Source organism: Bombina bombina, chromosome 1 (assembly GCF_027579735.1).
Source record: "Bombina bombina isolate aBomBom1 chromosome 1, aBomBom1.pri, whole genome shotgun sequence".
Classification (NCBI taxonomy): Eukaryota; Metazoa; Chordata; class Amphibia; order Anura; family Bombinatoridae; genus Bombina; species Bombina bombina.
This window is the reverse complement of record NC_069499.1, coordinates 1,431,357,532-1,431,370,730: the sequence shown is the minus strand read 5'-3', so window position 1 is coordinate 1,431,370,730 and position 13,199 is coordinate 1,431,357,532. Positions and strand designations below refer to the sequence as shown.

Below are 13,199 nucleotides of genomic sequence, written 5' to 3'. Positions count from 1 at the left end.
AAATAAAAAAAACCCTAGCCTAAACTAAACTGCCAATAGCCCTTAAAAGGGCCTTATGCGGGGCATTGCCCCCCAAAAATTAGCTCTTTTACCTGTAAAAAAAAAAATACAAACAACCCCCCAACAGTAAAACCCACCACCCACACAACCAAACACCCCAAATAAAATCCTATCTAAAAATCCTAAGCTCCCCATTGCCCTGAAAAGGGCATTTGGATGGGTGTTGCCCTTAAAAGGACATTTAGCTCTTTTACATTGCCCAAAACCCTAATCTAAAAATAAAACCCACCCAATAAACCCTTAATAAAACCTAACACTAACCCCCAAAGATCCACTTACAGTTTTTGAAGACCAGACATCCATCCATCCTCATCAAGCCGGGAGAAGTCTTCATCCAAGCAGACAGAAGTCCTCAACGAACCCGGGAGAAGTCTTCATCCAAGCGGCAAGAAGTCGTCCTCCAGATTAGGGTTTTGGGCAAGGTAAAAGAGCTAAATGCCCTTTTAAGGGCAATGCCCCTCCAAATTCCTTTCTCAGGGCAATGGGGAGCTTAGCGGCTAGATTACGAGTTGTGCGTTAGGGTAAAAAAGCAGCATTAAGAGGTCCTAACGCTGCTTTTTTACGCCCGCTGGTATTACAAGTCTTACAGGTTTAGGTGTACCGCACACTTGTTTGGCCTTACCGCAAAACGACTTACGTAAACTTCGTAAAGTCTTTTTTCTATGGGACTTTCATAGCGCCGTTATTACGAGTCTGTCCTGGGAGGCCAAAAAGTGAGTGGTACACTCTACCCTGTCAAGAGTCCTAATGCATTTAAAAGTCAGTAGTTATGAGTTTTACACTACAACGCCGTAGCATAAAACTCATAACTAAAGTGCTAAAAAGTACACTAATACCCATAAACTACCTATTAACCCCTAAACCGGACACCGCCACCACCTACATTATATTTATGAACCCCTAATCTGCTGCCCCCAAAATCGCCGACACCTACATTATATCTATTAACACCTAATCTGCCCCAATGTCGCCGACACCTACATTATATTTATTAACCCCTAATCTGCCGCCCCCAACGTCGCCGCCACTATATTAAAGTTATTAACCCCAAACCTAAGTCTAACCCTAAACCTAACAACCACTAACTTAAATATAATTTAAATAAATCTAAATAAATATTCCTATCATTAACTAAATAATTACTATTTAAAACTAAATACTTACCTATAAAATAAACCCTAAGATAGCTACAATATAACTAAATTACAGAAAATAATAAACAAATTACAAATATTTAAACTAATTACACCTAATCTAATAGTCCTATTAAATTAAAAAAGCCCCCCCAAAAAACCCTAGCCTAAACTAAACTACCAATAGCCCTTAAAAGGGCCTTTTGCGGGCATTGCCCCAAAGTAATCAGCACTTTTACCTGTAAAAAAAAATACAAACAACCCTCCCAACAGTAAAACCCACCACCCGCACAACCAACCCCCCAAATAAAATACTATCTAAAAAAAGCTAAGCTCCCAATTGCCCTGAAAAGGGCATTTGGATGGGCATTGCCCTTAAAAAGGCAGTTAGCTCTTTTGCCGCCCAAAGTCCCTAACCTAAAAATAAAACCCACCCAATACACCCTTAAAAAAACCTAACACTAACCCCCTGAAGAACGACTTACCGGGAGAAGTCTTCACCCGAGCTAGCTACAATAGTTATATTGTAGCTAACCCTGCAAAAGGCCCTTTTAAGGACTATTGGCAGTTTAGTTTAGGCTAAGGTTTTTTTATTTTAATAGGGCTATTAGATTAGGTGTAATTAGTTTAAATATTTGATCATTTCTTTTTTATTTTGTGTAATTTAGTGGGGGGTTTTGTAATTTAGTTAATTGTATTTAATTAATGTAATTTAATTTTAGTGTAATGTTAGGTGTTAGTGTGACTCAGGTTAGGTTTTATTTTACAGGTAAATTTGTATTTATTTTAACTAGATAGTTAATAGTTAATCACTATTTACTAACTAGTCTACCTAGTTAAAATAATTACAAACTTACCTGTGAAATAAAAATGAAACCTAAGATGGCTATAATGTAACTATTAGTTATATTGTAGCTAGCTTAGGGTTTATTTCACAGGTAAGTATTTAGTTTTAAATAGGAATTAGTTAGGTAATGATAGTAAGTTTTATTTAGATTTATTTTAATTATATTAAACTTAGAGTTAGGGTTAGACTTAGGGTTAGGCTTAGGGGTTAATATATTTATTTAGCGTTAGTGATGTGGGAGGCCAGAGGTTTAGGGGTTAATAACTTTAGTATAGTGGCGGCGTCGACATTGGGGGCGGCAAATTAGGGGTTAATAAGTGTAGGTATGTAGTGCGATGTCGGGGCGGCAGATTAGGGGTTAATAACTGTAATGTAGGTGGCGGCGATGTTAGGGGTGGCAGACTAGGGGTTAATAAGTGTAATGTAGGTGTCGGCGATGTCGGGGGCGGCAGATTAGAGGTTAATAACTGTAATGTAGGTGGCGGCGATGTTAGGGGCGGCAGATTAGGGGTAAATAAGTGTAATGTAGGTGTCGGCGATGTCGGGGGCGGCAGATTAGGGGTGTTTAGACTCAGGGTTTATGTTAGGGTGTTAGGTGTAAACATACATTTTCTTTCCAAATAGGAATCAATGGGGCTGCGTTACGGAGCTTTACGCTCCTTTATTGCAGGTGTTAGGCTTTTTTTTAGCCGGCTCTCCCCATTGATGTCTATGGGGAAATCGTGCACGAGCACGTAAAACCAGCTCAAAGCAGCGTTGGTATTAGTGTGCGGTATGGAGCTCAACACTGCCATATTGCCCGCAAACGCAGGTTTTTAAGGTGAGCGGTTGAAATAACTTGCCGTTTGTTAGTTGTATATGAAACCCAAATAAATTATTTTGTGATTCAGACAGAGCATACAACTTAAAAAAAAAATCCAATTTACTTCTGTTATTAAATTTGCTTTGTGCCCATGTTATTCTTTGTTGAAGAGATATCTGGATAGGTAGAGTTCACTGTCTGGAGTACTAGATGGCAGGAAAAAGTACTGTCATCTAGAGCTCTTGCAATTAGACAACATTCTTGCAAAACTGCTGCCATATAGTGCTCCAGACACATGCACGCTCCTGAGCTTACGTCCCTGCTTTTCAACAAGATACCAAGAGAAAGAAAATTGAATAATAGAAGTAAATTAGAAAGGTATTTAAAATTGCATGCTCTATCCGAATAATGAAAGAAATATTTAAGTTGCATATCCCTTTATATATATATATATATATATATATATATATATATATATATATATATATACTGTATATACACACACACATACATACATATAGGGAGCAAACATAGAAGTACCATATAGATAGCTACGTGTGCATGCAACTGAGTGTATAGAAGAGGGAAAATGGCATTAGAGTAGATGTAAGCTTGCTTGGTGGACATAAGCTTTCAGAGGTGAAAAGTTCAGGGAGGGTGACAGTAGACCGTAAAAAAAAATTAGGCAATAGAATAGAAATAGACAAGAGTAAATTTAAATCTTGCTAATATAAAAATATATAGCTACATTATATCAATCTGCAGAAAGATATATATATATATATATATATATATACATCTATACAGTATATATACTATCGCCTAGATTACGAGTTTTTGTCGGTAAGGCTGTGCGGGGCTAACAAGACTTTTTTTCTTACCGCTCACTTAACTATTTGAGTGCTAAGCACTTTCCCACCTGGGTGCTTCTTAAAGGGTTTTTTATTTAATATTTTTAAAAATATATTTTTTTATTTTTTTTATTTCAGATCCCCAAGACTTACACCGTTGGAAAGGTTAGGCGATTACCTTTCCAACAGTGGGTCTTGGGGTTCTGTAGCTGCTTAGATGCCTGAGATACAGGCTTCTAAGCACCATGCCCCCTGCTCCTATATTTAACATTATTAATGTTAAATAAAGTTGCGCAGTGACGTCATCACGTTTATTGCGCGTGACGTCACCACGCAAAACGGTAGGAGCGGGTGGGAGCCCCCAGATCTCCCTCAAGTTGGGAGAGTGCTAGTGACGGGTCTGAGCTATCATTAGCACCAGAGTGGGAAACTCTGTGACGGCTCAGAGCCGTCATTAGCACTCAAGGGGTTAAGCCAACGCTGGCATTACAAGTTTTCTTCAAGCCGGCGTTTGCCTCAGAAAAGTGAGCGTTGAGCAAAATTTTGTTCCACATCTCACTGTAATACCAGCATTGCTTACGGTAGCGGTAAGCTGGCAAAACGTGCTTGTGCACGATTTCCCCATAGGAAACAATGGGGCTGAACTGGCTGGAAAAAAAAACTAACACCTGCAAAAAAAGCAGCGTTCAGCTCCTAACGCAGCCCCATTGTTTCCTATGGGGAAATTAATTTTATGTCTGCACCTAACACCCTAACATGAACCCCGAGTCTAAACACCCCTAATCTTACACTTATTAACCCCTAATCTGCCGCCCTCGCTATCGCTGACACCTACATTATATTATTAACCCCTAATCTGCCGCTCCGGACACCGCCGCCACCTACATTATACTTATGAACCCCTAATCTACTGCCCCCAAGCCCCCAACATCGCCGACACCTACATTATAGTTATTAACCCCTAATCTGCCCCCCCCAACGTCGCCGCAACTATATTAAATGTATTAACCCCTAATCTGCCGCCACCAATGTCGCACGCCACTATAATAAATTTATTAACCCCTAAACCTAAGTCTAACCCTAACACCCCCCTAACTTAAATATAATTTAAATACATGTAAATAAATTTACTACAATTAAATAAATTATTCCTATTTAAAACTAAATACTTACCTAAAATAAACCCTAAGCTAGCTACAATATAACTAATAGTTACATTGTAGCTAGTTTAGGATTTATATTTATTTTACAGGCAACTTTGTGTTTATTTTAACTAGCTACAATAGTTATTAAATAGTTATTAACTATTTAATAATTTAATAGTTAAAATAAATACAAATTTACCTGTAAAATAAACCCTAACCTAAGTTACAATTACACCTAACACTACACTATAATTAAACTAATTACCTAAACTACCTACAATTAATTACAATTAAATTAAATAAACTAAATTACGAGTAAAACCCCCCACTAAATTACAGAAAATAAAAAAAGAAGACGGCATCTTCTATCTTCATCCTTCCGGAGCGGAGCGGGTCCATCTTCAAGACATCCGACGCGGAGCATCCTCTTCATCCGACGGCCGACGACTGAATGACTGGTCCTTTAAGTGACGTCATCCAAGATGGCGTCCCTTGAATTCCGATTGGCTGATAGAATCCTATCAGCCAATCGGAATTAAGGTAGGAAAAATCCAAACAGCCAATAGAATGCGAGCTCAATCCTATTGGCTGATTGGATCAGCCAATCGGATTGAACTTCAATCCTATTGGCTGATTGCATCAGCCAATAGGATTTTTCCTACCTTAATTCCGATTGGCTGATAGGATTCTATCAGCCAATCGGAATTCAAGGGACGCCATCTTGGATGACGTCACTTATAGGACCAGTCATTCAGTCGTCAGCCGTCGGATGAAGAAGATGCTCCGCATCGGATGTCTTGAAGATGGACCCGTTTTAGAGTAGGGTTGGGTGTGTGGGTGGTGGATTTTAATGTTGTGGGGGGTATTGTATTTCTTTTTTACAGGTGAAAGAGCTGATTACTTTGGGGCAATGCCCGCAAAAGGCCCTTATTTTATTAGGGGGATTAGATTAGGTGTAATTAGTTTAAAATTCTTGTAATTCTTTTTTATTGCACGATTTCCCCATAGGAAACAATGGGGCTGAACTGGCTGAAAAAAAAACTGACATCTGCAAAAAAAAGCAGCGTTCAGCTCCTAACGCAGCCCCATTGTTTCCTATGGGGAAATTAATTTTATGTCTGCACCTAACACCCTAACATGAACCCCGAGTCTAAACACCCTTAATCTTACACTTATTAACCCCTAATCTGCTGCCCTCGCTATCGCTGACACCTACATTATATTATTAACCCCTAATCTGCCGCTCCGGACACCGCCGCCACCTATATTATACTTATGAACCCCTAATCTACTGCCCCCAACATCGCCGACACCTACATTATAGTTATTAACCCCTAATCTGCCCCCCCAATGTCGCCGCAACTATATTAAATTTATTAACCTCTAATCTGCCGCCACCAACGTAGCCGCCACTATAATAAATGTATTAACCCCTAAACCTGTCTAACCCTAACACCCCCCTAACTTAAATATAATTTAAATACATCTAAATAAATTTACTACAATTAAATAAATTATTCCTATTTAAAACTAAATACTTACCTATAAAATAAACCCTAAGCTAGCTACAATATAACTAATAGTTACATTGTAGCTAGTTTAGGATTTATATTTATTTTACAGGCAACTTTGTATTTATTTTAACTAGGTACAATAGTTATTAAATAGTTATTAACTATTTAATAACTTCCTAGTTAAAATAAATACAAATTTACCTGTAAAATAAACCCTAACCTAAGTTACAATTACACCTAACACTACACTATAATTAAACTAATTACCTAAACTACCTACAATTAAATTAAATAAACTAAATTACGGGGAAAAAAAAACACTAAATTACAGAAAATAAAAAAAGAATTACAAGAATTTTAAACTAATTACACCTAATCTAATCCCCCTAATAAAATAAAAAAGCCCCCCAAAATAATAAAATTCCCTACCCTATACTAAATTACAAATAGCCCTTAAAAGGGCCTTTTGCGGGGCATTTCCTCAAAGTAATCAGCTCTTTCACCTGTAAAAAAAAATACAATCCCCCCACCCAACATTAAAACCCACCACCCACACACCCAACCCTACTCTAAAACCCACCCAATCCCCCCTTAATAGAACTTAACACTACCCCCTTGAAGATCACCCTACCTTGAGACGTCTTCACCCAGCCGGGCACAAGTGGTCCTCCAGAGGGTCCGAAGTCTTCATCCTATCGGGCCAGAAGAGGACCACCAGACCGGCAGAAGTCTTCATCCAGACGGCATCTTCTATCTTCATCCTTCCGGAGCGGAGCGGAGCGGGTCCATCTTCAAGACATCCGACGCTGAGCATCCTCTTCATCCGACGGCCGACGACTGAATGACTCGTCCTTTAAGTGACGTCATCCAAGATGGCGTCCCTTGAATTCCGATTGGCTGATAGAACAGCCAATTGGAACAGCCAATGATTGGAACAGCCAATAGAATAGGAGCTCAATCCTATTGGCTGATTGGATCAGCCAATCGGATTGAACTTCAATCCTATTGGCTGATTGCATCAGCCAATATGATTTTTCCTACCTTAATTCCGATTGGCTGATAGGATTCTATCAGCCAATCGGAATTCAAGGGATGCCATCTTGGATGAAGTCACTTATAGGACCAGTCATTCAGTCATCGGCCGTCGGATGAAGAAGATGCTCCGCGTCGAATGTCTTGAAGATGGACCTGCTCCGCTCTGTTCCGGAAGGATGAAGATAGAAGATGCCGCCTGGATGAAGACTTCTGCTGGTCTGGATGTCCTCTTCTGGCCGGATAGGATGAAGACTTCGGTCCCTCTGGAGGACCACTTGTGCCCGGCTGGGTGAAGACGTCTCAAGGTAGGGTGATCTTCAAGGGGGTAGTTTTAGGTTTTTTAAGGGGGGATTGGGTGAGTTTTAGAGTAGGGTTGGGTGTGTGGGGGGTGGGTTTTATTGTTGTGGGGGGTATTGTATATGTTTTTTACAGGTGAAAGAGCTGATTACTTTGGGGCAATGCCCCGCAAAACGCCCTTTTAAGGGCTATTTGTAATTTAGCATAGGGTATGGAATTTTATTATTTTGGGGGGCTTAGATTAGGTGTAATTAGTTTAAAATTCTTGTAATTCTTTTTTTATTTTCTATAATTAAGTGTTTTTATTCGTAATTTAGTTTTAAATAGGATTCATTTATTTAATTGTAGTAATTTAATTTCGTTTTATTTAAATTATATTTAAGTTAGGGGGGGGTTAGGGTTAGATTTAGATTTATGGGTTAATAAATGTAATATAGTAGCGGCGACATTGGGGTCGGCAGATTAGGGGTTAATAAATGTAGGTAGATGTCAGCGATGTTAGGGACGGCAGATTAGGGGTTAATAAAATTTAATTAGTGTTTGCAAGGCGGGGGTGCGGCGGTTTAGGGGTTAATACATTTATTAAAGTGGCGGCGATGTCCGGTCTGCAGATTAGGGGTTAAACATTTTAGTTAAGTGTTTGCGATGTGGGGGGGGGCCTCAGTTTAGGGGTTAATAGGTAGTTTATGGGTGTTAGTGTACTTTTTAGCACTTTAGTTAAGAGTTTTATGTTACGGCGTTAGCCCATAAAACTCTTAACCACTGACTTTTATATGCGGTAGGAGTCTTGCCAGGAGAGGGTCTACCGCTCACTTTTTCAGGCGATCGTAATACCGGCGTTAGGAAAATCCCATTAAAAAGATAGGATACGCAATTGACGTAAGGGGATTTGCGGTAAGCTAAAATCGCGGAAAAAAAGTGAGCAGTAGACCCTCTCCTGCCTGACTTGTAATACCAGCGGGCGTTAAAAAGCAGCGTTGGGACCCCTCAACGCTGCTTTTTAAGGCTAACGCAAGACTCGTAATCTAGCCGTATATTTGCATATAGATACTGGTAGGAAATAAAAATTACCGTACAGATAACTACACAAAAATATGTATATCTACATGCAGTATATAAACAGAAGAACAAAATTGTGTAGATGTAAACTTACAAAGACAGTTAGATTAAGTGTAAAATTGTAAATACAAGTAACAGATGAAGGAGATCATTTTACATAAAAGTTTGGTAATCTGACAAGAAAGAACAGTAATAGTGCTATGTACCCATCTTAAAGATTATTTACGCTTGTCTTCACACCAATTAAATAACAAGCTAAAAGGTAAGTACCTCCAGTGATCCACTGTCCGGATTAATAGTGTTTCTGGTTTCACAGCATCTTCTTACTCGCCAGTCAGCTCTATCCCAGGATTCTCACTCTGCAATGGGAGAGCGCCATTTCCAGGTTAGATAGGCATATTAAACACTCGAATACTGACTCCAAATAGCAACTGGAGGCTTATCAGGTTAAAAGTAAGATTTATTTGAATCCAGTTAAAAGCATCAGTGGCTAGCGGCAATCTGACATGTTTTGTGCCTCTTCTCATAGCGCTCTCTTTTAGTGTTGTGTTGAATATGCCTGTGTAAAATTGACGTTCTGCTATTATGGAGTAAGGAAGTTTAGTTTGACAAATGCCCAGAAACTCTTGATTTTGAGGGTTTGAATGGAGTTTTCAGTCTGGGCGAAACAGTGTCCAACTGGAGTACATTTGGTTTTAGTGTAATTATTCAGGGTCTGTGCAGATTAATTTGCAGTTTATAACATCCCACATCACATGCAATACACTGTATCATGTATAACAAATTTGCATTTTATAATTTTTTATATCCTATCTAGAGCAGGGTTGTAAATGATTACTAGAAAATTTACCAATTCTTGGGCATCTTTTATATCCAAAAATCCATAAACCAGGGAACCCAGGAATACCAATAATTACAGGCATGGACACAATGAGTAAGCAGATATCTGGCCTAGCATAGAATACTCGTATGCCTACAAGCTTTATACTAAACACCAGTAACTATCTTAACAAATGTAACCAGATAACAGAACTTAAGAAGCTGTGCTTGTTAACAAACTGTCTTCCCCATCTAGGTGTAATAAAACGTTCTGCAGTCCGTGTTAACACATATACAATAACAGCACAGCAAGATACAATAAATCATATTTTAAAAGGTCATACTCATGAATAAATGTGCTATACATGACAGAGATCAGCCAAAAATTACAACTAAAAATGAATCCACACAGACACCAAAATATTGCACCACAGATGGACACAGTTTTACCAAGACAGACCACTCAATTTAAAACGTGAATATCATTAACATGTTGAAATATCTTGCAGTACATTTCTAATTAACAATGTGTTGCAGGGCTTCACCTGACTTGTGAAGAGGATGACAGCATGTTTGATGATAGTCAAAGCCAGGTAAATATACACTCCCAGGTGTGTTTCTGTTATGGAGGAATATTCTTGCTTGCCATTTACATTTTAATTTTGTATTTTAAAGGGACAGTAAAGTCAAATTTAAGGGAGTGGTAGTTAATGCTCCTACTCGATTGCTAACTCTTTTTTGGGCGCGTCGGGTATCGCTCATATTACAAGTTGAAAGTAAACTGTTTTTGCTTGCACGCTAAGTTGATGCACGTAAAAAGACTAACTTAGATTATCGCTTGTGCGATAACATACTCCTCCATAGAAGTCAATGGAGCAAAAAAAGTGGGAAACACCCACTCGCACGCAAACACAATTGCATATTTTCAAGTGCGCTAACCCGACGTGAAAATAATAATTTCTCCCATTCCAATGTTCTTCACATAAAAGAATGTTATATTTATTCATAAATACATATTTCTTCTGTTATGTGTGATCAGTCCACGGGTCATCATTACTTCTGGGATATAACTCCTCCCCAACAGGAAATGCAAGAGGATTCACCCAGCAGAGCTGCATATAGCTCCTCCCCTCTACGTCACACCCAGTCATTCTCTTGCACCCAACGACTAGATAGGATGTGTGAGAGGACTATGGTGATTATACTTAGTTGTTATAACTTCAATCAAAAGTTTGTTATTTTACAATAGCACCGGAGCGTGTTATTGCCTCTCTGGCAGAGTTGGAAGAAGAATCTACCAGAGTTTTTACTATGATTTTAGCCGGAGTAGTTAAGATCATATTGCTGTTTCTCGACCATCTGAGGGAGGTAAAAGCTTCAGATCAGGGGACAGCGGGCAGATGAATCTGCATTGAGGTATGTAGCAGTTTTTATTTTCTGAATGGAATTGATGAGAAAATCCTGCCATACCGTTATAATGACATGTATGTATACTCTACACTTCAGTATTCTGGGGATGGTACTTCACTGGAATTACTCTGTAAAAAGTACATTAAACCTTTTAATAGGTATTTATTATGTTAAACGTTTTTGCTGGAATGTAGAATCGTTTGCATTTTCTGAGGTACTGAGTGAATAAATGTTTGGGCATTATTTTTCCACTTGGCAGTTGCTTGTTTTAATTGTGACAGTTTCGTTTCTCTCTCACTGCTGTGTGTGAGGGGGAGGGGCCGTTTTTTGGCGCTCTTTGCTACGCATCAAAAATTTCCAGTCAGCTACTCTTGTATTTCCTGCATGATCCGGTTCATCTCTAACAGAACTCAGGGGTCTTCAAACTTCTTTGAAGGGAGGTAGATTCTCTCAGCAGAGCTGTGAGACTTATATATTGACTGTGATTAAAAACGTTTCAAATTTAATTATTGTTACTTTACTAATGGGAACAAACCTTTGCTAAAAGTTGTGTTGTTTTCAAGGATTGATGCTATAACAGTTTTTCAGTTCATTATTTCAACTGTCATTTAATCGTTTAGTGCTTCTTTGAGGCACAGTACGTTTTTGTTAAATAAGATTGTAACCAAGTTGCAAGTTTATTTGCTAGTGTGTTAAACATGTCTGATTCAGAGGAAGATACCTGTGTCATTTGTTCCAATGCCAAGGTGGAGCCCAATAGAAATTTATGTACTAACTGTATTGATGCTACTTTAAATAAAAGCCAATCTGTACAAATTGAACAAATTTCACCAAACAGCGAGGGGAGAGTTATGCCGACTAACTCGCCTCACGTGTCAGTACCTGCATCTCCCGCCCGGGAGGTGCGTGATATTGTGGTGCCTAGTACATCTGGGCGGCCATTACAGATAACATTACAAGATATGGCTACTGTTATGACTGAAGTTTTGGCTAAATTACCAGAACTAAGGGGCAAGCGTGATCACTCTGGGGTGAGAACAGAGTGCGCTGATAATACTAGAGCCATGTCTGATACTGCGTCACAGCTTGCAGAGCATGAGGACGGAGAGCTTCATTCTGTGGGTGACGGTTCTGATCCAAACAGATTGGATTCAGATATTTCAAATTTTAAATTTAAATTGGAGAACCTCCGTGTATTACTAGGGGAGGTTTTAGCGGCTCTTAATGATTGTAACACTGTTGCAATACCAGAGAAATTGTGTAGGTTGGATAAATACTTTGCGGTACCGGCGAGTACTGACGTTTTTCCTATACCTAAGAGACTAACTGAAATTGTTACTAAGGAGTGGGATAGACCCGGTGTGCCGTTCTCACCCCCTCCAATATTTAGAAAGATGTTTCCAATAGACGCCACCACACGGGACTTATGGCAAACGGTCCCTAAGGTGGAGGGAGCAGTTTCTACTTTAGCTAAGCGTACCACTATCCCGGTGGAGGATAGCTGTGCTTTTTCAGATCCAATGGATAAAAAATTAGAGGGTTACCTTAAGAAAATGTTTGTTCAACAAGGTTTTATATTGCAACCCCTTGCATGCATCGCGCCGATTACGGCTGCGGCAGCATTTTGGATGGAGTCTCTGGAAGAGAACCTTAGTTCAGCTACGCTGGACGACATTACGGACAGGCTTAGAGTCCTTAAACTAGCTAATTCATTCATTTCGGAGGCCGTAGTACATTTAACCAAACTTACGGCTAAGAACTCAGGATTCGCCATTCAGGCACGTAGGGCGCTGTGGCTAAAATCCTGGTCAGCTGATGTAACTTCTAAGTCCAAATTACTTAATATACCTTTCAAAGGGCAAACTTTATTTGGGCCCGGTTTGAAAGAAATTATCGCTGACATTACAGGAGGTAAGGGCCACGCCCTGCCTCAAGACAAAGCCAAAGCTAAGGCTAGACAGTCTAATTTTCGTCCCTTTCGGAATTTCAAAGCAGGAGCAGCACCAACTTCCACTGCACCAAAACAGGAAGGAGCCGTTGCTCGTTACAGACAAGGCTGGAAACCTAACCAGTCCTGGAACAAGGGCAAGCAGGCCAGGAAACCTGCTGCTGCCCCTAAGACAGCATGAATCGAGGGCCCCCGATCCGGGACCGGATCTAGTGGGGGGCAGACTCTCTCTCTTCGCCCAGGCTTGGGCAAGAGATGTTCAGGATCCCTGGGCGCTAG

The 13,199-nt window shown here is 39.6% G+C and overlaps 1 protein-coding gene across 1 annotated transcript in view; it reads left to right on the top strand.

Moving 5' to 3' along the window:
- Nucleotides 1–13,199, top strand: part of HORMAD1 (HORMA domain containing 1) — a 328,194-nt gene that overhangs the window by 243,307 nt on the left and 71,688 nt on the right. The window contains exon 11 of the mRNA XM_053719987.1: nt 10,100–10,155. Coding sequence (XP_053575962.1) covers nt 10,100–10,155 — 56 coding nt within the window. The remainder of the gene's footprint in view (nt 1–10,099; nt 10,156–13,199) is intronic.